Source organism: Pristiophorus japonicus, chromosome 1, assembly GCF_044704955.1.
Source record: "Pristiophorus japonicus isolate sPriJap1 chromosome 1, sPriJap1.hap1, whole genome shotgun sequence".
NCBI lineage: Eukaryota > Metazoa > Chordata > Chondrichthyes > Pristiophoridae > Pristiophorus > Pristiophorus japonicus.
In genome coordinates, this window is record NC_091977.1 from 329,655,492 (window position 1) to 329,682,994 (window position 27,503).

Sequence of the window (27,503 nt, forward strand, 5' to 3'; positions counted from 1 at the left end):
CCTGTCTCTAAGCTCACAAAACTGTTAACAGTTGACCCAAACTCCAGCTGGCAGCTTCATGCGTGATTGATTTTGCACCTCTGCCAGTACGAAACCTATTGTTTAGTGGTTCCCCCCTCATTGACATGTCGGTAACGGACGGTTATTTTGTGGCAATGAGGGAACCCAGTATCATTTTATTGGTTCGAACAAAACAACTGTAAATAGGAGCGGTACGCATGCTGAATCGCAAGGATTTAGTACTAAGTACTGCAGCTCAGTAACAATTCCCAGACCTTGTGCCAAGGGATTGATTAGGCAGTTTGCTGACAAATACAACAGGATGAAGCAACTAATCAAACCTAAGTGGAGTGCTTGCAAATCAGCATCCTGCTAAAACAGTGCATCAGTCTGTAAAAAATGTATTACAAGAAATCACTCCCCAGTGGGTTATCAAACCAAAACAGACATCCCACTTATTCATCTCAATTCAGTGGTTTGTATTTATTAATAATCAGAATCAGGACAGAAAACCTTGTGTGATTAAAATGTCGAGTCAAACTGCACTGCATTATTTGGTCACAGGAGCAATCCCATTACTGATTGTGGCCAGTGCACTCTCACTCACAGCCAGACCTTCTCAGGATCAGCATATAAAGATCAAGCTCAAGATGGGAAATATATATCACTCTTTGGGGCTAAAAGTGCGTGCATCTGTGAGTGTGTGTATGCCAATGCGTGCCTGTGCTTGCATGAGCCTGTCCGTGTGAGAACGTACGTGCTTTGGTGCTTGTGTGTGTGTGCACCTATGCATGAATGTGTGTGACAGTGTGCGTGAGTGAGTGTGCTTGTGGGTGAGTGTGCGCCTGAGCGCCTGTGGGTGTATGAGTGTGTGTATGTGAACGTGTGCCTGTGCGTGAGTGAGTATGTGCCTGTGCATAAGTGTGTGGGTGTGTGCATATGTGTGCCTGTGTGAACGTGTGCATATGTGTGCCTGTGTGAACGTGTGCCTGTGTGTTTGAGCGTGTGTGAGCATGTGCATGTGTGTGCTTGTGTGTGTATGAGAGAGTTTGTGTGTTTGTGTGCGTGTGTGTGAGAGAGAGAGAGAGAGAGTTTGTATTTGTGTGGGTCTGTTTGCGTGGGTGGAGAAGTACCACCAGCGCTGCTTCGGCAAGGTCCTGCAAATCCACTGGGAGGATAGACGAACCAATGTCAGTGGTCTCGCTCAGGCCAACATCCCCAGCATTGAAGCACTGACCACGCTCGACCAGCTCCGTTGGGCGACACGAGACTCCCTAAGCAAGCGCTCTACTCGAAGCTCCGATACGGCAAGCGGGCCCCAGGTGGGCAGAGGAAACGTTTCAAAGACACCCTCAAAGCTTCGTTGATAAAGTGCAACATCCCCATCGGCACCTGGGAATCCCTGGTCCAAGACTGCCCTAAGTGGAGGAAGAGCATTCGGGAGGGCGCTGAGCATCTCGAGTCTCGTCACCAAGAGCATGCGGAAATCAAGCACAGACAGCGGAAGGAGCGTGCGGCAAACTAGGCTTCCCACCCACCCTTTCCTTCAACCACTGTCTGCCCCACCTGTGACAGAGACTGTAATTCCCGCATTGGACTGTATAGCCTCCAGAGAACTCACTTTTAGAGTGGAAGCAAGTCTTCCTCGATCTTGAGGGACTGCCTATGATGATGATGATGGGGGTGTGTGAGTTTGTGTGCGGTCGTTTTATATACAGGTAACATTTATTCTGCGGGGCTATAAATTTTAAATCAATTGTGTTTTTTGATCAGCCAGATGCTTGACACAGACAGAAATTCGTCACCATGATGAAGAGTCTCTGAAACAAGCTACTGAGGAATCCACTCAAACAGAGTTTTTGTTTGCCCAGGTATGAGATATTACTGGAGTTTAACCAACAATGGCGCCAGGACTGAAGTTGGGAGAGAGAAATGCCATTTAACTATTCACAGCGCTGCAGAAATCTTTGATCCTACTGTTAATCAAAAAAACCTTCTTTCCTGATGGGCTGTCTCCAATTTAAATTCAGCATCAGGAGCCTGGGCTGTACTCAGGAGCAAACAAAGAGTTCCCATTTAATATGCTTTTGGAGCTGAGCACCTTCCTAGTACAGTGTAGTTGTTGCTCTGATTTTTAAATGCTGCTCCCATCAGCAGCCCAGGCTTCTATTGCCGAGTTTAAATCGGGTGCAAAGAGCTCCTGCCAACTGGTCCTGGTCTGTCCCATGCAAGGGATCTTGGAGGCTGCTTAGTCTATTTAAAAGTAACAGGACTTCAGAGCTTTGATTGCAGATTTACAATGTTTTGGTTAAAACTCTATTGGACTCAACATGCTTGCTACATGCCTAAGTCATACAGTTATGACAATCCTGATCTCCAAAACTGGTTAAAAATAAAGTTTTATTCTGAAATTGGTGGGAGGTGCAGAAAGCTGAAAAATAGAGTACCTTAATCAGCATAAGCAGGCAACGTGCATTATCCTGTGATTAGTTAGACAGTAATAATTGAACTGCAGGAGTTTTATTTACTGCTCCAAAGTGAATTTTTTATTGTGCTTCTTCTCAACATCTAGAAGTACTGTACCAAACATTCAAGAGAAGCTATTTGATGATGCACTGAAATGTTGGGAGGCCTTACTGCAGCAGTATCCAAGCTCTGTGCCTTCATAGGCCACTTAAGTGCATATTAATGTGTATCTATATCTCAGCCTGTTGAAGCCCAACAGATCTTGGTTCTTTCCAAATCTCCAGGACCACAAATCTCAAACAGGACCAGTAACAAGCAAGAAATTTAAGACAACCACTGGCCATAGTTTGGGAATCCCTGCCTCAAGAAGATTTGGATTTATATAGAGCCTTTCACGACTACCGGACGTCTCAAAGCGCTTTACAGCCAATGAAGTACTTTTGGAGTGCAGTCACTATTGTAATGTAGGAAACGCAGCAGCCAATTTGTGCACAGCAAGCTCCCACAGACAGCAATATAATAATGACTAGATAATCTGTTTTTTTTTTAGTTATGTTGATTGAGCGATAAATATTGACCAGGACACTGGGGATAACTCCACTGCTCTTCTTCGAAATAGGAATAATTTCTGACTGGAAATTTATTTGGGAACCATGATTAAAATTTTGTTTCGCAAGGCAAGTTAAAGAGACAACACTTACATGAAAGAAGGAAGAGGGGAAGGGAGGAAAATAACAACAAATTGTTGAGAGAGGTGAGAAAATACACACTAAAACAGGTAAGGAATCAGTCCCCTAATAAATCCATTTACATCTCAAATTCAGCTGCAAAAAGTCACGATATTCTTCGACAGTTAACGAGCACCAATCAGGCAACAAGGTCAATCTCAGCTGACTCACCTTTTTGATAAAATCATAGAATCGTACAGCACAAGAGGCCATTCGGCCCATCGTGTCTGTGCTGGTTCTTTGAAATTGATATCCAATTAGTCCCACTCCCCTGCCTTTCTCTATTGCCCTGTAAATGTTTCCCTTTCAAGTATATATCCTATTCCCTTTAAAAAGATCTGCTTCCACCAACCTTTCAGGCAGTGCATTCCAGATTATCATCAAGGCAGTCCCTCGAATGAAGATGACTTGCTTCCACAAGAGTTCACAGATGTTTCAATGAAGGGCCTGATGTTCCAGTCCTGAACTCCAATTGAAGGATGGAAGATGCCTGTGTGTGTGGATTTTTTTTAACGTGTGGTGACCTTGACAGAGCTCGGCCTTTATCCAGTGGCAAGGGTTGAACCAGGATGACTGGAGACCTGCTCACCTGCACGGACCTAGTGCGCACACATATCGCAGTGTGGGTAGGCCCGTGCTGCCCCTGGGTCTTCGGCTCTTCTGGGTCTCATACCCTCATTCGCCGCACCTTCACCCACAATGTTCCAGGGCCTGGCGCTCCAGCTCTATTTATAGGCCCGACCTGCGGTGGTGTTCTTACACAGGTCAGGGCGGCCCAGGATGTTCCAGGGCCCCGGCCTTTATTACAAAAGGATTGGAATATAAGAGTAAAGATGTCCTACCGCAACTATATAGAGCCCTGGCGAGACCGCACCCAAAGCACCAAGCACAGTCCTGATCTCCTTACCCAAGGAAGGATATACTTGCCCTAAAGGGAGTGCAACACAGGTTCACTAAACTGATTCTTGGGTTTGAGGGGGTGGGGGGCAGGGATTGTACTATGAGGAGAGATTGAGTAGACTAGGCCCACATTTCCTAGAGTTCAGAAAAACAACAATGATCTCATTGAAACGCATAACCGCTTTTATAAGGGGTTTGACAGAGTAGATGACGAGAGGCTGTCTCCCCTAGCTGGAGAGTCTAGAACCAGAGGTCACAATCTCAGAATAAGGGTCGGCCACCCAGGATTGAAATGCAGAGAAAACTCCTCACTCAAAGGGCCGCGAATCCCTGGAACTCTCTACCCCAGAGGAGGCTCAGTCGCTGAGCACATTCAAGACAGAGATCAACAGATTTCTGGATATCAAGAGAATCGAGGGAAATGGGGACAGTGCAGGAAGATGGAGCTGAGGCAGAAGATCAGCCATGATCTCATGGAATGGCAGAGCAGGCTCGAAGGGCCGAATGGCCCACTCCTGCTCCCATTTATTATGTTCCATTTACCACATGATTCTACATGCTACATAGAATGCCAAAAAACAAGTTTAATAAGAGCTGGACCTGCTTCGAAATGTGTGTGACATAGGACTCAAGCCAGGGATGTGGCGACTGTTTAGTGCGTTACCCAGTAGCTCATCACATAGTCCACAGACGGATATAAAGAGGTTTATACAACGACCATAACCAATCACCCCTCCAATTAGCAAGAAAGAATAGTCACGGTTTCCACATCTTTGATACTTCCACACCTTTCTCCCCTCTGCCCATTTTAAGTTGATGTCCTCCTCTCCACCGTCCCCACCCCACCAAGTTGTCCTGCCCTCTATTCACAACTCCTCCGATAGAGGCTGTCCATGAAGCCTCCACCAGTCATGTCAGCGGTAGTGTCCACCTTGAATATGAGAAAGCCTATATCCCCATGACTTTTAGTGGCACCACCATTGTCAAGTCTCTCAAAATTAACATCTGTGGGGTCGGGGGGGAAAATCTTCTGATCAGAAGCTGAATTGAAACAGCCATACCAGCACCGCAGTTACTAGAGCAGGGCCGAGGTTGGGTACTTTGACAAGTGGTTCACCTCCTGACCCTTCAAAGTCACTCCACCATCTACAAGGCTGAAATCAGGAAATCTTGCCACTTGCTTGGATGGTGCAGTCACAATACTCATAACAACTCAGTGTAAAAAAACAAATTCTTATCTTGCCTCTGGTTCTTTTGCCAATTATCTTAAATCTGTCCCCTCTGGTAAGGAAGTAGAGAAATGCTACTGTGAATTTTAAAAAGGAAAATGATATTCTAAATAACAAGATTACTGGTTGCAATATCACATCATTAGCAACTCTATAGCAGGTACAATTCTAGTGAAGACACACTGCTCTTCTAATATGCCGCACTCTTATTTCAAGATCATGCACACCACACTGTGTTCATTCATGGTACTGCCACTGTAATCTCAGCTTCTGGTAATAAAGCTGCAGATCCATGTCATGACAACTACTTGCACATTAAAGGAAATGAAAGACTTGCATTTATAGAATGCCTTTCATGACCAGGACATCCCAAAGCGCTTTACAGCCAATTAAGTACTTTTGAAGTCACTGTTGGTTGAGGAATAAATATTGGCCAGGACACCCGGGATAACTCCCCTGCTCTTCTTTAAAATAATGCCATGGGATCTTTTATGTCCACCGAAGAGGGCAGATGGGACCTCGGTTTAACGTCTCATCTGAAAGACACCTCCGACATTACTGCACTGGGACTGTCAGCTTCGCTTATGTGCTCAAGGAGTGAGACTTGAACCCACGACCTTCTGACTGAGGAAAGAATGCTACCCACTGAGCCATGCCTAGTATTTTCCTCATATCACTACTGACGACCATAATGAGGAAAATAGCTTTCACCCCAATAAGTACACAGCAGCCTTCAATTTTAAAAAGGAAAATAACTTAATGTACGGTGTATAAAATCAAACAGAGTTGTTGTAGTTATTTAAATCTGAGTGTCAGCTGACATTGTAAACTAATCCAGCTGAGCCCCCTGCAACAGACCAGGCTCACTACATGAAAAATAAAATTCTCTCTCATGCTATAAATTTGAGTCTTCCTCTCCTGATTTCACCCTGTCTCTCTTCCTGTCTGTCTGTCTGTGTGTGTCTCTCTCTCTCTCTCTCTTTCTCCCCGTCTGTTCCCCTCTCAGTCCGTCTGAGTCTCTCTCGGACGGTCCATCCATCTGTTTCTCTCTCTCCATCTGTTGTTCTTCCCATCTGCCTGTCTGTCTCTTGCTCTGCCTGCCTATCTGTCATCGCTCTGCCCACCTGCTTGTCTGTCTCTCGCTCTGCCTGCCTATCTGTTGTCGCTCTGCGCACCTGCCTGCCTGCCTGTCTGTGTCTGTCTCTCGCTCTGCCTGCCTATCTGTTATCGCTCTGCCCACCTGCCTGTCTGTGTCTGTCTCTCGCTCTGCCTGCCTATCTGTTGTCGCTCTGCCCACCTGCCTGCCTATCTGTGTCTGTCTCTCGCTCTGCCTGCCTATCTGTCGTCGCTCTGCCCACCTGCCGGTCTGTCTGTCTCTCGCTCTGCCTGTCTATCTGTCGTTGCTCTGCCCACCTGCCTGACTGTCTCTCGCTCTGCCTGCCTATCTGTCGTCGCTCTGCCCACCTGCCTGTCTGTCTGTCTCTCGCTCTGCCTGCCTATCTGTTGTCGCTCTGCCCACCTGCCTGCCTATCTGTGTCTGTCTCTCGCTCTGCCTGCCTATCTGTCGTCGCTCTGCCCACCTGCCTGTCTGTCTGTCTCTCGCTCTGCCTGCCTATCTGTCGTCGCTCTGCCCACCTGCCTGTCTGTCTGTCTGTCTCTCGCTCTGCCTGCCTATCTGTCGTCGCTCTGCCCACCTGCCTGTCTGTCTGTCTCTCGCTCTGCCTGCCTATCTGTTGTCGCTCTGCCCACCTGCCTGTCTGTCTGTCTGTCTCTCGCTCTGCCTGCCTATCTGTTGTCGCTCTGCCCACCTGCCTGCCTGTCTGTCTGTGTCTGTCTCTCGCTCTGCCTGCCTATCAGTCGTCGCTCTGCCCACCTGCTTGTCTGTCTGTCTCTCTCTCTCTTGCGCTCTGCCTGCCTGTCTCTCTCTCACTCTGCCCATCTGTGTCTCACTCTGCCCATCTATTTATCTCTCTCTCTCGCTCTGCACATCTGTCTATTTGTCTCTATCTCTTTCAAAGACCCAACTGGTCTAAGCTGACATATATGCTCCACATGAGCTACCTCCTACCCTACTTCATCTAACCCTATCAGCACATCCTGCTTTCCTTTTTCTCTCATGTGTTTATCTAGCTTCCCCCTAAATGCATCTATGCTATTCGCCTCAACCAGCCCTGGTGGGAGCGAGTTCCACGTTCTCACCACCCTATCTCTGTAATCTCTTCCAGCCCTATAATCTTCCAAGATATCTGCGCTTCTCTAATTCTGGTCTTAAGAGCATCCTGATTTAAATCACTCCACCATTGGCGGCCGTGCCTTCAGCTGCTAAGGCCTTAAGCTCTGGAATTCTCTCTACCTCTCTACCTCTCTACCTCTCTACCTCTCTACCTCTCTACCTCTCTACCTCTCTACCTCTCTACCTCTCTACCTCTCTACCTCTCTACCTCTCTATAAAACACTGGATTCTGGGGAGGTCCCAGCAGATTGGAAAACTGCAAATGTAACGCCCCTATTTAAAAAAGGAGGCAAACAAAAAGCAGGAAACTATAGACCAGTTAGCCTAACATCTGTGATTGGGAAATGTTGGAGTCCATTAGTAAAGAAGCAGCAGCAGGACATTTGGAAAAGCATAATTCAGTCAGGCAGAGTCAGCATGGATTTATGAAGGGGAAGTCACATTTGACAAATTTGCTGGAATTCTTTGAGGTTGTAACAAACAGGATGGATAAAGGGGAACCAGTGGATATGGTGTATTTGGACTTCCAGAAAGCATTTGACAAGGTGCCACATAAAAGGTTACTGCACAAGATAAAAGTTCACGGGGTTGGGGTAATATATGAGCATGGATAGAGGATTGGCTAACTAACAGAAAAGAGAGAGTCGGAATAAATGGTACATTCTCAGGTTGGCAATCAGTAACTAGTGGGGTGCCGCAGGGATCAGTGCTGGGACCCCAACTATTTACAATCTATATTAACGACTTGGATGAAGGGACCAAGTGTAATGTAGCCATGTTTGCTGATGATACAAAGATGGGAGGAAAAGAAATGCGTGAGGACACAAACAACCTGAAAAAGGACATCGTCGGGCTAAGTGAGTGGGCAAAAATTTGGCAGATGGAGTATAACGTTGGAAAGTGTGAGGTTATGCACGTTGGCAGAAAAAAATCAAAGAGCAAGTTATTATTTAAATGGAGAAAAATTGCAAAGTGCTGCAGTACAGCGGGAGTCCTGGTACATGTAACACAAAAGGTTAGTATACAGGTACAGCAAGTGATCAGGAAGGCCAACAGAATCTTGGCCTTTATTGCAAAAGGGATGGAATATAAAAGCAGGGAAGTCTTGCTACAATCATACGGGGTATTGGTGAGGCCACACCTGGAATATTGCATGCAGTTTTGGTTTCCATATTTAAGAAAGGACATACTTGCTTTGGAGGCAGTTCAGAGAAGGTTCACTAAGTTGATTCTGGTGATGAGGGGGTTGACTGATGAGGAAAGGTTGAGGAGGTTGGGCCTCTACTCATTGGAATTCAGAAGAATGAGAGGTGATCTTATCGAAACGTATAAGATTATGAGGGGGCTGACAAGGTGGATGCAGAGAGGATATTTCCACTGACGGGAGACTAGAACTAGGGAGCATAATCTTAGAATAAGGGGCTGCCCATTTAAAGCTGAGATGAGGAGGAATTTCTTCTCTCAGAGGATTGTAAATCTGTGGAATTCGCTGCTTCAGAGAGCTGTGGAAGCTGGGTCATTGAATAAATTTAAGACAAAGATAGATAGTTTCTTAACTGATAAGGGAATAAGGGGTTATGGGGAGCGGGCAGGGAAGTGGGCCTGAGTCCATGATCGGATCAGCCATGATTGTATTAAATGGCGGAGCAGACTTGAGGGGCCAATTGGCCTGCCCCTGCTCCTATTTCATATGTTCTTATGTACTTATGTCCCTAAAATCCACCTCTTTGACCAAGCTTTTGGTCATCTGCCCTAAAATTTCATGTGGCTCGATGTCAAATGTTGTTTTATAACACTCCTGTGAAGTGCCTTGGGATGTTTTGCTATGTGAAAGGCGCTATATAAATACAAGTTGCTGTAGTAAAAATGTTTCTCCTGAATTCCCAATTGGATTTATTATTGACTATCTTATATTTATGGTCTCCCCCACAAGTGGAAACATCTTCTCTATGTCTATCCTGTCAAACACCTTCATAATTTTAAAAACCTCTATTAGATCATCCCTCTTCTAGAGTAAAGAGTCCTAGCCTGTTCAGCTTTTCCTGATAAGTATATTCTCTCAGTTCTGGTATCAACCTTGTCTTTTTTGCATCTTCTCCAGTGCCTCTACATCCTTTTTAGAATGTGGAGACTAGAACTGTACACAGTACTCCAATTGTGGTCTGACCAAGGTTCGGTACAAGATTAACATAACTTCCCTGGTTTTCAATTCTATCCCTCTAGAAATTAACCCAAGTGCTTGATTTGCTTTTTTTATGGCCTCATTAACCTGCAACGTTATTTTTAGTGATTTGTGTACCTGTACCCCCAGATTTCTTTGGTCCATTACCCCATTTAGACTGATTACTGAAGCTGTATGTGGTCTCCTTATTCTTCCAACCAAAATGTAACACCTCACACTTATCTATATTGAAATTCATTTGCCAATTTCTTGTGCGTCCTGCAAGTTTATTAATGTCTTAATATATTTTGTCACAGTCCTCCACTGTATTAACTACATCCCCCAATTTGGGGGTGTTGGCAAATTTTGAAATTGTACTTCCTATTCCAGAGTCCAAATCGTTTATGGAAATTGTCAACAACAGTGATCCCAGCACCGATCCCTTTGGAACACCACTTACCACCTTTTGCCAGTCTGAGTAGCTATCCTTAACCCCTACTCTGTTTTCTGGTATGGCCAAGGTGCTATCCATTCTGCTACTTGTCCCATCTCCACAAGCTCTGACCTTAGTCATGAGTCTACATTGCAGTATCTTATTTGAAGGCCTTTTGAGAATTAAAATATATTACATCTACTGCATTACCCGTGTCTGCTCTTTCTGTTACTTCTTCAAAGAATTCAATAATGTTGGTCAAGCATGACCTTCCCTTTTGAATTGATCCAGACTTTAATAAGAACGTAGACTACCTAAAACCAGCAATAATAAACACTTTCAAAGACATCATTTTCAGGTTAAAAGTTAGCGGCTTTGCATGGGATCATGGCTCAGTTATACATAATTTTAAAAGACAAATTTAAATCTACAGAGATATGGATCTAGATATGGACTTCGACTCCATTAACTTCCCTAGTAGTTTACATTGATCACCCTTTGAGTAAAGAAATTTACCTTTCACCAATTTCAATTTATGTCCTTTGTTCTACCTTGAAGTTAATATTCTGTGGTATTGTATCTATGCCATTCAATACTTCATGTACCTCAGTGAAGCCTTCTTTCTGGACTCTTTTGTTTAACTTTAATCTTTCCTTGCAGTTCATTCCCTTTACACTTGTAATCATTCTTGTTCTCCTCACTGGCTCTCTGATTCCCCATTCCCATATCCTTCTAATATTTTTCTTTCTCAAAATTTTACCCACTTCCCTTTCAAAAGCTACCACGGATGCTGCTTTAATCATGGTGTCTCTATCCATGGCCTAATAATCCTCCCATAACACATCTCCTAGTATCTTTTTTTCTTTTGGTAAATATATGGCCATTAGTTACTGATTCACCAGCCTATGAAAACAGTTTTCCCCCGATCTACCTCATAAAAACCCTTCAATTTTGAACATCATTATCAGATTTCCTCTTAAACTTCATAGTTCCAATGAAAAGAGCTCCAATTTCTCAAGTAGCTCCAAATAACTAAAGCCTCTCATCCTTGATATAATATCAGTGAAACCCTTCTGTACCCTTGGCATGGTCTTGATTTCTATTTAAAGTAAGGTGCCCAACAGTGGACACAAGTGCAACCTAACCATCGGGTTAATTCTTTCAAATTCCTTCTAGTGATACGGAGAGGGAGGGGGACAGGGAGGAGAGAGGAAGAGGGTACAGATCACACACCACTGGGGTTTTGAGGTGCTCGCAGGTCTTCCAGCACTGGTTTTGAGTTTCTAAAAGATCACCACCAGCATTGAATTCAGTGTTTTATGATTGGTTCTTGAAACATCTGTATCACTGTCTTTTCACAGCTGTTGTGAATTAGAATGCTTACATTTTCTAACCATCAACAAAACATAGCACTAGACTAGAGATACTGCAACTAGTATGACCTGAGGAGATTTAAGATTTTTTTTAATTATGAAGAGTTTTAATGAGGCAAATAGGGAAAGGCTATTTCCTCTGGTTGCAAGTCAGTGACAAGGGGTCAATTCAAAATTGTCAGGGGAAGGAGAGGGGTTAGGATAAATGTCTTTATGCAATTAGTTGTTAGAGCTTTAAAGGTTTTGCTGTAAGTAGTTGAGGCAAAGAACACTCCATTTTTAATGGGAAGAACAGATGAAGTAGAGAAAGGCACAGGGGTATAGGAGAGAGACCAGTGGGGTTAGTTTGGGATTTCTGTAGCAAAGCGTAGGCACAGATACAATGGGCCAAATGGCTTCCTTCAGTTTTATAAACCTCCATGGTTGAAATCAGCTAAATCAGCATAGCCCAGGAATTGAGCCTGGTACTTTCCTGGACAGTAAATTTACCAACTGAAGTATAAGTAAAATAACTAATTTTAACGCAGTATTATTAACTTGAATTTACAAAGCAACTTATCACATCCCAAAGCGCATCCCAATCAATTACTTTTGAAGTGCAGTTGCTGCTGTCAAGTAGGCAAACTTTGCAGCTAATTTAGGCACAGCAAGATCCCACCAACAGTATAAAAATTGCCAAACAAACAGTTTTGGTGGCATTGGTAAAGGAAGTAATGTTAGGCAGAACACCAAGAGAACTCCACTACTCTTTGTCAAATAGTGCCACGAGATATTTTAAACCCACCTAATTAGGTGGGCAGGCCCTTAATTTAAAATTGTGAGCATCTCTCACGATGCAGCCCACACTCAGTAACGCACTGAAGTGTCAGCCTAGATTATGTACTGAAATCCTGCAACGGGGCTTGAACCCACAACCTTCTGACTCAAGAGGTGAGGGCGCTACCATCGGAGTCAAACTGACATTTCCATCTTTATAACATTACCAATAATAATTGGACATTTCAATGAGGCAGCACAGTACATTGAACCTTACTTAGTGTGTGATGTGTTTCAGGATAATTTTTCTGAAAGGATGTTAGAAATTCCTGTGGAAAAAGTAACAAAGTTTGGCCCTGGATAAATCCAGCGAAAATTGCTGGAAAGCTGAGCTGTGCAGGTATCAGCCGTGGCTCAGTCAGTATCACTCTTGCCTCGAAGTCAGGTGGTTGTCAGTTCAACTCCCACTCCAGAGACTTGAGCCCATAATCCAGGCTGACACTCTAGTGCAGTACTGAGGGAGTGCTGCATGGTCAGAGATGCCATCTTTCGGATGAGACATTAAACCGAGATCCCGTCTTTCCTCTCAGATTCCACAGGCACTATTCGAAGATCCTTTCATTCCAAGGACATCTTTTACTAGGACATTGTTTATTAATCCTGTCTCATTACACAGGACCAAATCCAAGATTGCCTGCCCCCTGGTTGGTTCTGTTACATACTGCTCAAGGAATCCATCCCTTATGAACTCTATGAACTCCTCCTCACCGGGGATAACTCTCCTGCTGTTCTTCTAAATTGTGCCATGGGATCTTTTACATCCATCTGAGAGAGCAGACAGAGTCTCAGTTTATTTTTAAAGTCTCAACCAAAAGACGGCACCTCCGACAGTACAGCACTCTCTCAGCACTGCACTGGAGTCTAGATTTATGTGCTCAAGCAGTTGGAGTGGGACTTGAACCCACAATCTTCTGACTCGGGGAATGTGCTACCCATTGAGCCACAGCTGACACATTATCACATGATTGTTTGTGGGAGCTTGCTGTGCACAAATTGGCTGTTACGTTTCCTATAATACAACAGTGACGACACTTCAAAAAGTACTGCACTGGCTGTAAGGCGCTTTGGGATGCCCTGATGTGGTGAAAGGCTCTATATTGATGCAAGACTTTCTGTGCATCACTCAGGGGGAATGAGGTCAAGTTTGGACGTGTTTGTGCAGAGGGGAGGGGTGGTGGGGAAGGGGGCAGACCCGTTAACTCACCGCCATCCAACTCCACGGTATAAGTGGGCAGCGTCTCCAGGGACAGCTTATAACTGTCGAACTTGGGGTCAATCAGGCACCGGTCGACTGTGAGCGAACAGTTTGCAGCCGCCATCACCGTTCCTTGCCGCGCATGCGCCGCCTGGGCATGCCGGGAGTTGTAGTTCTGCGGCTAGATTTTTAATTTATTATCTACATATCAATTATTTGAACGAATCAATGTTCATTGGCAAATATATTATGTGCATGTAATTGCGGCTTAATTTTGTGAAAAGTTTATGATCTTTGTCGTGCGGGTTAGAAATCGGGGGAAGATGTATGAGGACACCCCTTTGTTCCCGTTGTAAGTTACGCCGCTTTTGAATCAGAATTTAACATAATTCCTTTTCTTTATTTTCACTTTCTCGCTTTCTCTTGCAAGTTGTGTTTGACTAGCTCCAGTAATGGGTTATAAAACAGTTGCTAGCGCCGGGGAACGAGTTTGTGGGAAGCGTTTGTCCAGGGACGAGTGTTGCTGGGCGCCGGCTCCTGGGATCCGGTCTGAAGCACTCGCTTTGTTGTGAGGCCCAGGTGAGGCGGCGGCGGCGGCACTACTCCCAGCGCCGGGGCAGGGTCATACCCGCAGGGGAGGGCTTTATGGCGGGGCGGGGTGTGGTGGAAGAGCAGGAGGAGAAAAGGACACCCCTCCACGGTCTCTGAATTGTCAGACTGCTTGTCCCTCATCCAGTTCTGGATGAGCTGAAATGTTCTCCAATTGAATATTGGGAAGACCGAAGCCATTGTTTTTGGTCCCCACCATATACTCTGTTCCCCAGCCACTGACTCCATCCCTCTCCCTAACATCTGTTTGGGGCTGAACCAGACTATTTGCAACCTTGGTGTCATTTTTGACCCAGAAATGAGCTTCCAACCACATATCTGTAGCATAACTAAAACTGCCTATTTCCACTTCTGTAACATTGCCCATCTCTGCCCCAGCCTCAGCTCATCTGCTGTGACTCTTATCCATGCCTTTGTTACCTCCTAGACTTGTTCCAATGCATTCTACCCTACGGTGATCCAAAGCTCAGCTGCCCGTGTCCTAACTCGCACCAAGTCCCATTCACCCATCACCCCTGTGCTCGCTGACCTACATTGGCTCTTGGTTAAGCAACGCCTTTTTTTCAAAATTCTTGTCCATGATTTCATATCCCTACATTGCCTTGTCCCTCCCTATCTCTGTAATCTCCTTCAGCCCCACAAACCCCAGAGATGTCTGCACTCCTCTAATTCTGCCATCTTGAGCATCCCTGATTATAATCAGTCAATTATTGGTGGTCGTACCTTCAGTTGCCTTGACCCTAAGCTCTGGAATACCTTCCCTAAACCTCTCTGCCTCTCTACTTCACATTCCTCCTTTTAAGATGCTCCTTAAAACTTATCTCTTTGACCAAGCTTTTGATCATCTGCCCTAATTTCTCCTTATGTGGCTCGGTGTCAAATTTCCATCTTGTAATACTCCTGTGACATGCCTTGGGATGTTTTACTACATTAAAGGCACAATAATAATACAAGTTATTGTTGAAAGATGAAGGTGAGGGGGCAGACCTGTGGAAAGAGAAAAGAGAGGGGGCAGGAATGCAGAGGGGTGAACATGCCTGGGCAAAGTGCGGGGGAGCGGGCGGTATGCAGTGAACAGATGTGAAACAGGGATGCGCAGGATTGCACTTTAAGAAGGATGAGAAGGCCTTGGAGAGGGTGCAGAAAAGATTTACGAGAATGATTCCAAGAATGAGGGACTTAAGTTACGTAGATAGACTAGAGAAGCTGGGGTTGTTTTACTTGGAACAGAGAAGGTTGAGAGGAGATGTGAAAGAGGTATTCAAAATCAAGACCGAATCGATAAGAGAAACTCATTCAATTGGCGGAAGGGTCGAGAACCACTAAACACAGATTTAAGGTGATTGACAAAAGAACTAAAAGCGACATGAGGAAAAACTTTTTTAAGCAGTGAGTGGTTAGGATCTGGAATGCCCTGCACGAAAGGGTGGTGGAGGCAGACTCAATCATTTCAAAAGGGAATTGGATAAGTACCTGAAGGAAAAACATTTGCAGGGCTACAGAGAGAATGCAGGGGAATGGGACTAGCTGAAATGCTCTTGCAGAGAGCTGACACGGGCTGAATGGCCTTCTGTGCTGTAACCATTCTATGATTTTGGGATGAAGTCCTGGCTCAGTCACTGAATCTCCTCCCTTGACTTGACTGTACATTGGTTTTGAGAGCCAGGTTGCCAGAACTAGTTAGCTGCGGGTTAGCGCCCTGTCTTCGCTTTCTGCTGTAGAACTGCTTTTGAATATTTCCCCCCGTAAGTGCCCATATAGCACATGAAACAGTTTTCTGATGACTTTGTAATGGAAGGGAAAGATATGGGGAGGGGGTTGGTGTCGTTGCTTCGCTTTGAATTGTGGCTATAGACTCTTTACATCAAGATTCTCACTGGTACGGAGCTTCTATTCTTTCTGCCTCTTTATGCTGCCACTGTTAACAGAGGTCTTACTGCTATATATGGTTTTTCCTTGTCTTTGTTCTGCTAATGACTCTACCTTTTTTTCCTGAGTATAGGTGTGGGTGAGAGATGTCCCAGCCAGCAGTGCACTTTAGTTGAGTTATGTAAATCCTAACGTCAAGATGCAAGGCAGTGGCGTGGGGTGCCATTCAAACATTGACGAGCACTACAGTTAATCTGGTTGTAAAAATTCCTTAATGGCAGCCTCAATTGTAGTGCTACCTCAACACTCAGATGTTCAGAATAATCTAATTGAAAAATGTGATTTTGGTAGTTCAGTAGTGATGAAGGGACATTGAATGTTAATTACAGGGCTGTCTCCTGGATGGTTTGCAAAGTATGTTTGGAAAGAATGAACTACAGTCTTTTTTGATAAAAGTGAAGCTCCGTTCAGTTAGTTTTTATTTACAAATGATGATCTGTTAATTGAACTATAACTTAAGTGCAAGTTACTGCACTGCAAAATATCCTTACAGCCACTAGCAGTCACTTTTATATTACAACAATAGTCAGTGAATTAAAAGTACTTTGTTTAAAATCTCACAGCTGCAGCTTGTATTGATTGGTGTGAATGCAGCTCCTTTTCATTACATACTTGTCTTCCAACTGCAGTATGTATATGTAGGGAAGATTAGAGTTAGTTAATCAAGTCATTTACACTTATTTCCAGTCATTTTTATTCGAGATATATGTTGTAGTTTGTATTTTCCAACTCTGGCATTAAAAGTCGACTAACGCCAGAGTTGAGAGGTCACCGACCTCTGGGGAGGTGTAATCAGCAGAGCGAGGGCAGGGAAACCAACTTCAAAGGTACCCCCCTCCTGACAAAATGTTTAGAACATGGCCTTGTCATAACCAACACCTTGTTCCGTCAGAAAGGCAAATATAAGGCTTCATGGCAACACCCTCGCTCCAAGCACTGGCATCTACTAGTCTACGTCATTGTCCGAACGAGGGACTGCAAGGACGTACGCATCACCCGTGCTATGACGGGAGCTGATGACTGTTGGATGGACCACCGCCTAATCTGCTCTGTCATCACCATCAACGTAGCTCCAAAACAGCGATGGCAACAGAAACAATGCCGCAGGAAAATCAACGCAGAAGCACTCCAAGATCTTGCTAAGAAAGCCCTATTCAGCCAGTGCCTCACTGCTTATTTGACGACTCCCAGTGACCCAGAAACGCAGAGTGTCCACAGTGCTTGGTCTGCCCTTAAGGCCTCCATAATTAGCACCTGTGAAGAGATGCTCGGTCACTCGACCAGGAAACAGCAAGACTGGTTCGACGAGAACAATCAGGAAATACAGAAGTTAATAAGCCGCAAGCGCAAGGCATTCTTTAACTGGAAACCACAACACAACTAGAGAGCAAGAAAGCAGCTCTACAGACGCCTGAAGGCTCCAACAAATAACTCGCGACCTATAGAACAGATGGTGGATGGAGAAAGCGCAGGAGATCTAGCAACTAGCTGACCACCACGACGTGCGAGGATTCTTTAGCGCAGTCGAGACCACCTACGGCCCAAGCACTCAAGGTCATACTCCACTGCTGGCCAAGAATGGAGAGGTACTCATCAAGGACAGAGGCAGTCAGTGCCCAATGAAAGGAGTACTTCAAAGATTTCCTTAATCAAGACTCTGTCTTCGATGTGAGTGTCCTTGACTCCATCTCGCAGCATGGTACCCACCACCATCTCAGCACAGCCCCAGCCCGGCATGAGATAGAAAAGGCCATCCGACAACTGAAGTACAACAAGGCCTCAGGAGCAGATGGAATCCCCGCAAAAGCACTAAAACATGGCGGAGAAGCACTATTGGCATGAATACATGATCTCATTTCTCTTATCTGGAAGGAGTAGAGCATTCCAGGGGATCTCCGAGACGCCGTAATCGTGACCAGCTTCAAGAATGGTGACCAGTCCGATTGCGGTAATTACAGAAGAGATTTCCCTGCTGTGTGCCACAGGGAAAGTCCTCACAAGAATCCTCCTCAATCGCCCTGTCCCTGTGGCTGAAGAGCTCCTCCCAGAGTTGCAATGCGGATTCCGCCCACTAAGGGGCACAATGGGCAGGATCTTCCGCGCGGCAAATCCAAGAGCAATGCAGGGAACAGCACCAAACTCTACATCGCCTTCTTTGACCTCAAAGGCCTTCGACATTCAACCATGAGGGATTATGGAGCATCCTCCTCAAATTCGGCTTCCCCAGAAGTTTGTTGCCTGCTTCACGATGACATGCAAGCTGTGATCCTGACCAACGGATCCACCACAGACCCAATGCATGTTCGGATCGGGGTTAAGCAAGACTGTGTCATTGCACCAATACTCTTCTCGATCTCACTTGCTGCAATGCTCCATCTCACCCTCAGTAAGTTCCCTGCTGGAATGGAGCTAATCTACAGAACAAACGGGAAACTATTCAACCTACGCCGCCTCCAGGCCAGATCCAAGGTCGTCCCATCCTCTGTCATTGAATTACAGTACGCAGACGACATTTGCATCTGGGCACACTCGACACTTTCACTGAAGCCTTCGAGAGCATGGGCCTTACACTAAACATCCATAAGACAAAGGTCCTCTACCAACTTGCCCCTGCCACAGCAGTGCCCCCCAATTATCAAAATCCATGACGAGGCCTTGGACAACGTGGACCATTTTCCATACCTCGGGAGCCTACAGTCAACAAGGGCAGACATCGATGATGATGTCCAACACCGCTTTCAGTGTGCCAGTGCAGCCTTCGGTCACCTGAGGAAGAGAGTGTTTTGAAGATCAGGACCTCAAACCCGGCACCAAGCTCATGGACTATGTACAGATGGCACCTCAAAACACTGGAGAAGTACCACCAACGCTGCTTCTGCAAGATCCTGCAAATTCACTGGCAGATAGGGGCACCAATGTCCATGTTCTCGCTCAGGCCAACATCCCCAGCATCGAAGCATTGACCACGCTTAATCAGCTCCGTTGGACGGGCCACATCGTCCGCATGCCCGATACGAGACTCCAAAAACAAGCGCTCCACTCGGAGCTTCGATACGGCAAGCGAGCCCCAGGTAGGCAGAGGAAATTCTTCAAAGGCCCCCTCAAAGCCTCCTTGGAAAATGTGCAACATCCCCACTGACACTTGGGAATTCCTGGCCCAAGACCGGTCAAAGTGGAGGAAAAGCATTCGGGAAGGTGCCGAACACCTAGAATCTCTTCGCCGGGAGCAAGCTGAAGCCAAGTGTAGACAGCAGAAAGGGCGCATGGCAACCCAAGCACCCCACCCACCTTCAACCACCGTCTTCCCCACCTGTGACAGAAACCGTAGGTCCCGCATTGGACTCATCAATCACCCGAGAACTCATTTTAGTGTGGAAGCAAGTCATCCTCGACTCCGAGGGACTGCCTAAGAAGTAGTTTGTATAGGGAGGAGAAGGGTGTTGGAGATGTCAATTCTGAAGGTAACAAGCGTGGATATGGTTTTCCATGGCAGTCGGGGTAAGCTAGGGGAAGAGGTTAGTAATGTTACAGAATCTGAGGTAACCATCTTGGCGATTGCTGAAATATGGCATTTGAAATGCAGCTCGGGCTGGGGATTGTATAGCATCTGGTCTAGCCAAAGCAAGCAGCCTGGGGGAGGGGCTGATGTCGTGGGTGGTGGGGCCTATTGCTTTCCGTTTTATACCAAAATACTTCAAAACTGCACAGCCACCAGTCAGTCGCAGCCCCTCTCTTCTCTCTTCCCTCTGCTTGTTACTGTATCCAAAATACTACATGCCTGATGTAATATGGTGGTGTGGAATAATAATGCAAGAAAGCTAAAGGCCAACAATTACTTTAGAGTCCTAGAAACAGATTGGAAATATTTTTTTTTCCAAACACAGTATTTTGCTATTAACTCTCAGCTTTATTTCCAATCCCATGTACCAATCTGCCCATTCAAGACAGACATTTTTGTTTTGAACAAGAAACTGTAGTGTATACAATCTGAATGTGCTGGTCATCTCCAATGTGCTTGTGAAAAATGGCTTCACATAAAAGAGCCCTGTGCTTTATTAATGTCCGAAGTCCTTTGCCTTGTTCACGTCAGGCTTCTCTCATTTATCAGTTATATTCTCATCTGCTGTCCACACCCTGAATGTGAACCAATTGTGACATGTTCAAATGTGCTAAAAAGTCAGCTGATAGTTTTTGGGGGAATGCTGGCTGTAAAAACAAAAGGCCTCAGTTCCTTACATATTCATAAATGCTGATGGTTTTTATGCTGTTTTGGTTACTAGGTTTCTGAAATGAATAAAGACGCGCAACTCCGAGCAACTATAAACCAGAAATTGATAGAAACGGGCGAGCGAGAACGGTAAGACAGTTTCCATCTTGAATGCATTTTAGAATGACTAAATAATTAGGGCATCAAATCATTCTGGTCTCTTTTTTTTTTTTTTCCCACAGTCTGAAGGAGTTGCTCCGAGCAAAGCTCACTGAATGTGGATGGAAAGATCAGTTGAAAGCGCACTGTAAAGGTAAACTTTCATTGGGGAAGAGGACTGACCTCTTGTTGATGGAGACCTTTCAACTGCAACTTGGAACATATGAACTGGAGAGAAATGTACCATTTGGCACCAGGGCAAAAGTGACTGCAGGCTGATTGACCAAAGGATGAGGATTGAGATCGTTCACTGGTTTCTCATCATTTTCTGGGCATGGGGTTCTGATAGTCTGTTCATTTAAAAACACACACAGTTCAGCTTCAATGTAATTTGGGTGCAGCCTAAATGATTATCCTTAAATCTAACTGGATTATTTTTAATATAAAAGAATAAAGTGAGGCTGAAAAAAATAAACTTTAATTAGCTGGTGAAGGATGCAATATCCGATTAAATGTAGAACAATGAGGAATCCTAAAAAAAAATGTACCCATCGAGTTTGCGCCGGCTATTTCGTAGAGCAAACTGGGAAACTGGTTCTTTCTGAAAGAAAGGGAAGAGTCTGGGTTGGAACATTGGCGTTTTATCACTGTCTTGGTTTTAAATTCACCACAGGGATGAACGTCGTCCTTTTTGTCAGTTTTCTGAAATGTGCTTGGGCATCTTCAATTCTTTCCCTAGTGGGTGTAGGTTCACTTCACATTACACATCCACCCACATTTCAACTCTTAATTTGCAGTCACTATGAAAGGGATTTTAAGAACAGTTGGGGAAGGAATGGAGCACAGGACTAGGATCACCAGGGCACATTCCTTCAACTGCTTGCCCTGTTTCTGAGCACTAGTGCACGACACTGGTGGTCTTGGTATCGTGTGGTATCCAATGGTTCAGTTGAAGCCTCCTTCAACTGGTGAGCATTGCAGGACATAGTTTTATCAACATTGAGGATGAAATTGCTATATAATAAAACTATTATATTGCTGTAGAAATTGCTATATTTAGACAAAGGTCCTCCACCAGCCTGTCCTCGCCGCACCCCCCCACCCCAGTCATCAATATATCAATGCTTTTTAGTTGACTGTACTACCTGCATTGTTTTAGTGATGCCCTCCTCCCTGGGAGGAGCATCTGGAAATATTTGTCTCAGTCGCATTGAACTAGCATAATTAAACTGTCCAAGGACAACCCTAATAAAATGGGGCTACAGCTGTCAAGCAGTTACGTAAGCGCACACCTGCATGCTCCATGCAGTGACTGGGACATGGGGTCGATCTGAGTGAACTGAACTGATCAAATCATACAGCACAGAAGGAGGCCATTCGACCCATTGTGCTTGTCGACTCTTTGAAAAAGCTATCCAATTAGTGGCAGCTGGTTTAAAAGTGAGTTATTCTAGACCAGTGACAAATCCTAGATGTGCCAGCTCTGTGCTGTCCAGTGCCTCTCCTGCACATTGTGGTCTGGTGTGTGTGCATAGGTTTTAATGGGTGAAGTTCTGGGGACAAGTTTGTTGAACCAATTGTAGGAATTAATTGTTTGCATGCACTATTAAGTTCTGACTTTTTGTAACCGTTTAATGTATATAATCAATAATATTACAGTTTCTAATAATTTAAAGAAAATATGGAAAAGGATAATCTCAGATGATTTTAGAAACTGAAAAAGATAGAATAAAAATGGTAATGTTGCCCAATGATGTGAAGCAATTACCATTAACTCAAATCTCAAATGTTAAAATTTGAAGTTTTAAACTGAATATTTAGAGAGCTGGTTATAACTTAATTTTGATGTCAATATTTATATGTTCTGATTTTTAAATTTCTTCCACATCTCTTGAAGATGTGATTAGGGAAAAAGGATTGGAACATGTTACAGTTGACGATTTGGTGGCAGAAATTACTCCAAAAGGGAGAGGTATGTATATGTGGCCAATTCACTAAATATATTCAAAAAGGAGTTAGATGTAGTCCTTACTACTAGGGGGATCGAGGGGTATGGTGAGAAAGCAGGAATGGGGTACTGAAGTTGCATGTTCAGCCATGAACTCATTGGCTGTGCAGGCTCAAAGGGCCGAATGGCCTACTCCTGCACCTATTTTCTGTGTTTCTATGTTAACTTGTGTGGAGTATGCAATAGGAGGGCAACGATCCCCCTAAGGCGCATGGCTATGCATCAATCGAGAGATCCCACGCAGGTCGCTCAGAAGCTGTTGCCGCTGAAAGATACTGCGCACGCGTGGCCGTGCACAAAAAAAAATATTAGTTGGAACATTGCAGGAGAGTGGTAATAAATTTATCATCCTCAATTGTGAGCTAATCTACAGCACCAATTTCAGGTTTAGTCTTCTGTGGATTTGCTTTGGGATTCACTTATTGGAGCAGTTCCTATATGCAAGAAGAGAATTGAAGTGGCAGGTCTCCATGGGAGGCAAAAATGAACACAACTCTATTTGCTAATTAAAAGAGAATGTGGAAATGCTCAGCAGGTCAGGCAGCCTCTGTGGAGAGAGAAACAGTTACCGTTTCAGATCGATGACCTTTCATCAGAACTGGAAAATGTTAGAGATGGAACTCCAGCACAGAGGCAGGGAAAGGGGGAGGAACGAACAAAAGGGAAGATCTGTGATCGGGTGGAAGGCGGGAGCAATTAAATGACAAAAGTGTTGATGGTGCAAGGTGATTGAGATGGTAATGGGACAAGTAAAAAAACAAAAGATGGGTCTAGAGGTGTAAATAGGAATATCAGAATCATAAGCAACAGCTGCTGTCCAAGAAAATGGGGACAAAGGTTATGATCTGAAATTGTTAAATTTGTTGTTGAGTCCAGAAGGGCAATAGAAAGATGAGGTGCTGTTCCTCGAGCTTACCTTGAGCTTCATTGGAACAGTGTAAGAGGCTGAGACACAGTGCGGATTTTGTCCCCTATGGGGCACAACGGACATGATTTTTGCAGCGTGACGGCTACAGGAAAAATGCAGGGAACAGCGCCAGCCCTTACACATGGCTTTCTTCGACCTTACAAAGGCCTTTGACACTGAGGGTATATGGCGTGTCCTCCTCCGTTCGGATGCCCCCAAAAATTCGTCACTATCCTCCGCCTGCTCCACAATGACACGCAGGCCGTGATCCTTGCCAACGGATTCATCACAGACCCAATCCACATCTGGAACGGGGTCAAACAGGGCTGCGTCATCACTCCAACCCTCTTCTCAATCTTTCTCGCTGCCATGCTCCACCTCACAGTCAACAAGCTTCCCGCTGGAGTGGAACTAAACTACAGAACCAGTGGGAACCTGTTCAACCTTCGCTGTCTCCAGGCCAGGCCCAAGACCACCTCAACCTCTGTCATCGAGCTACAGTACGCGGGCGACACCTGCGTCTGCGCACCTACAGAGGCTGAACTCCAGGACATAGTCAATGTATTTACTGAGGCGTATGAAAGTATGGGCCTTACACTAAACATCCATAAGACAAAGGTCCTCCACCAGCCTGTCCTCGCTGCACAGCACTGTCCCCCAATCATCAAGATCCTCGGCGTGGCCCTGGACACTGTGGACCACTTCCCATATCTCGGGAGCCTCCTATTGACAAGAGCAGGTATCAACGACGAGATCCAACACCGCCTCCAGTGTAGCCTTTGGCCGCCTGAGGAAAAGAGTGTTTGAAGATCAGGCCTTCAAAACTGCCAACAAGCTCGTGGTCTACAGGGCTGTAGTAATACCCGCCCTCCTGTATGGCTCAGACATGGATCATGTACAGTAGACACCTTAAGTTGCTGGAGAAATATCACCAACCATGTCTCCAAGATTCTACACATCCCCTGGGAGGACAAGCACACCAACATCAGTGTCCTCGTCCAGGCTAACATCCCCAGCATTGAAGCACTGACCACACTCGATCAGCTCTGCTGGGCAGGCCACATAGTTCGCATGCCAGACACGAGACTCCCAAAGCAAGTGCTCCATGCGGAGCTCCTTCACAGCACATGAGCCAAAGGTGGGCAACAGAAACATTACAAGGACATCCTCAGAGCCTGCCTGATAAAGTGCAACATCCCCACTGACACCTGGGAGTCCCTGGCCAAAGACCGCCCTAAGTGGAGAAAGTGCATCCAGGAGGGTGCTGAGCACCTCCAGTCTCAACGCTGAGAGCATGCAGAAATCAAGCGCAGACAGCGGAAAGAGCGTGCGGCAAACCAGTCCCACCCACCCCTTCCCTCAACGACTATCTGTCCCACCTGTGACCGAATCTGTGGCTCTCGTATTGGACTGTTCAGCCACCAAAGAACTCACTTCAGGAGTGGAAGCAAGTCTTCCTTGATTCTGAGGGACTGCCTATGATAAGAGGCTGAAGACAGAGGTGGGAGTGGAGAATTAAAGTGACAAGCGACCAGAAGATCGGGATCATGCTTGCGGACTGAAGAGAGGTGTTCTGTAAAGCGGTCACCCAATCTGTGTTTAATCTCCAATGTAGAGGAGACCACATTGTGAGCAGCGAATACAGTATGCTAAATTGAAAGATTTAGCTGGAGGAGGATAAAGATAGGGAGGGTGAGGCCATGAAGGGATTCACAAATAAATTGCTGTTCACCTGGAAGTAGTGTTTGGGGACCTGGGCAGTGGGAAGAAAGGAGGTCAAAGGGCAGGTGTTTCATCCATTTCCTATAAAGCTAGTGAAATATTGGGTGAGGTAATACTTTATACTCGCTATGTTGTCCTTCTGCGTCAAACAAAAATGTAAATACTTCAGCTTTGTAAATTCAATTTGAAATGAAATGAATATGTCAGTAACAACAACAACTTGCATTTATGTAGCACTTTTTTAATGTAGGAAGAAAAGTCCCAAAGTGCTTCACAGAAGCCGAATCAGACCAAAGTGGATGCTGAGCCAAAAAACAAAATATCAAAGGGTGACCCAAAGCTCAATCAGTTTTTTGGGGAGGGAGGGAGGGAGGGAGGGAGGGAATATATTTTCCGGAGTTGGGGCAAGCTGCGAATGGTGAAGCGAAGAGGGGGAGGAACACAGTTCTGCAGGAGTTGCTGGGCTGGAGAAGGATAATGATGGGGAGAGGTGAGGTCATGAAGGCATTTAAACATGAGGATAAGAATTTTCAATGAAAGGCACTGAGAGCCAATGTAGGTCAGCAACAGCAAGGACAGGAGAGATTTTTGGGCAGGATATCATTCTAGTCAATTCCTACAGTAATAACAAACTAGTGTAATCATCCATTATTTTTCTCCAACCATAAATCCAAACAACATTTTAGTCTGCAATTTTCTGTTATCAAACTTGCCTATTCATTTTATTTGTCTTTTGAACTCTCCGTCTTAGTCTTCAAGGTAAATGATTTTGCTGTATATGTTTCTCAGATGTCCCAGCTCCATCTCCAAGAGAGTATAAAGAATGTGGTATAACTGTTCTGACAAAGGGACACAGACCCGAAACATTAACTCTTTCTCTCCACAGATGCTGCTTGACCTGCTGAGATTTCCAGCATTTTCTGTTTTTATTTCCGATTCCAGCATCTGGTGTGTGTGCGCGTGTGTGTACACATAAGCTAACTCGGCACTGGACGGGTAATTGTCACTGCAATTACTTTCCAGTTCGTTTTCAACAATTTGTTTGAATGGGGGAGTTTTTATTATTGCATCCATCCCAACCTCGAAGCCCAAGACTGGTTGTTGCCAGTTGCTGGATAAGAAGAAACTGGCCATACTCCACCCCTGTTGCAACTCTGGCCTTGCAGCTTGCTCCATTTATGCTCCAGATACTTAAGCAAATCGCTCCACTCCTTGGCCATATGAAAAATTTAATCCACTCAAAATCTGAATTGGTGCATTCTTCCTGTAAATATATATGTTGTGAAAGATTTAAATAATGTAGATATTTCAAATGTATGTACTTTTATAATGCAGACCAATATGATTCTGTGGGTGAATTTTAACTTGTTCAGTGCATTAGGCTAAATTTCTGGCTTTGTTTAAAAGATTCCATTGCATCTGTTCTTGATGCCTGCCTTTCTTTCAGCCCTAGTGCCAGACAGTGTGAAGAAGGAGCTTTTGCAAAGGATAAGGACCTTCCTTTCTCAGCATGCCAGTCTCTGAGTTTGGGATGACCAAATTACATTGCCATTTCTTTGACTTAATCCATGTTTTGAAACAGCAATCATCAGTGCACCAGTGCCCAGTTGAAGCTGCACATAGTTTTATTTTTGTGACAAACTTTTGTGACAATTTTTTGACAAGTTTTATTGTTTTATTTTTTACGTTCCTGAATGTGATTCACAAGCAGCTTTTCTATTCACTCCCTTCTGTCTTTTCCTTGGTATGTTAAATCTTTGCTTCAATAAAATGATTTTGAAATGATTATTGTCTTGATTTACTTGTTATGTGAAATGATTGTTTTTGTTCAAAAAGAACGGAAATATAGACTTGTACGTGCAGTTATCAGTATTCCAAACAGTTGTTGGAGAATGAAAATGTTTACAGTTGTCAAGATGTCACTGTCTGAAAATCCAGTTTACATTTCTTTAAGCCTGTGTGGAGCATGCCTTTTTGCTTTGTTGTTCTTGAGCATTTTGTATCTGTATTGTTTTGGGAGCAGCCACTGAGCTGTCTGTTTGGTTCACGGTCGAGCACTCTCCTCCTGAGTCAGATGGTCATGGGTTAAAACCTCTCTCCAGGACTTGAGCACATTAATGCAGTACTGAGTGCTGTATTGTCAAGGGTCATTTCATTTTAGATGAGAACTGTCTGCCTGCTTAAGTGGATGTAAAATATGCCATGGCTTCATTTGAAGAAAAGCAGGAGTGTTCTGGTGTCCTGGACAATATCCCTCAACCAACACCATCAAACACGTTAACTGGTCATTTATCTCATTACTGTTTGGGATCTTGCTGCGTGTAAAATGACTGTTGCATTTCCTACATTACAACAGTGATTATACTTCAAATACTTCATTGGCTGTGAAATGCATTGGTACATCCGGAGATCATGAAAAGGCGCTATA

General features: G+C 44.8%; 2 protein-coding genes across 5 annotated transcripts in view; one reads left to right on the forward strand and one right to left on the reverse strand.

The window, feature by feature from the left end:
• nudcd1 (NudC domain containing 1) overlaps positions 1-13,680 on the reverse strand; it is a 177,620-nt gene extending 163,940 nt beyond the window's left edge. For both annotated transcript variants that reach the window (XM_070874287.1, XM_070874279.1), the window contains exon 1: positions 13,544-13,680. In XM_070874287.1, coding sequence (XP_070730388.1) covers positions 13,544-13,658 — 115 coding nt within the window. In that variant the 5' untranslated portion in view covers positions 13,659-13,680. The remainder of the gene's footprint in view (positions 1-13,543) is intronic.
• Positions 13,681-13,836: 156 nt separating this feature from the next.
• On the forward strand, positions 13,837-26,860 carry eny2 (ENY2 transcription and export complex 2 subunit). 3 transcript variants are annotated; one of them, XM_070889083.1, is made up of 5 exons: positions 13,837-13,886; positions 20,353-20,429; positions 20,522-20,592; positions 22,336-22,410; positions 26,523-26,860. In XM_070889083.1, exons 2-5 carry the CDS (start codon positions 20,362-20,364, stop codon positions 26,597-26,599), a joined length of 291 nt encoding a protein of 96 aa, XP_070745184.1. In that variant the 5' UTR covers positions 13,837-13,886; positions 20,353-20,361; the 3' UTR covers positions 26,600-26,860. The 3 variants fall into 3 exon arrangements, with proteins under 3 accessions (XP_070745184.1, XP_070745173.1, XP_070745194.1); XM_070889072.1 differs by lacking the exon at positions 13,837-13,886 and adding an exon at positions 14,039-14,113; XM_070889093.1 differs by lacking the exon at positions 13,837-13,886 and adding an exon at positions 15,263-15,482.
• Positions 26,861-27,503: the final 643 nt, after the last annotated feature.

What these genes read in the sequence shown, in the direction of transcription:
- eny2 (XM_070889083.1), top strand. Translation starts at nt 20,362, where the DNA reads ATGAATAAAGACGCGCAACTCCGAGCAACTATAAACCAGAAATTGATA. An exon ending in GAAACGGGCGAGCGAGAACG is followed by an intron (nt 20,430 to 20,521) that starts GTAAGACAGTTT and finishes TTTTTCCCACAG; the next exon opens with TCTGAAGGAGTTGCTCCGAG. An exon ending in GTTGAAAGCGCACTGTAAAG is followed by an intron (nt 20,593 to 22,335) that starts GTAAACTTTCAT and finishes CATCTCTTGAAG; the next exon opens with ATGTGATTAGGGAAAAAGGA.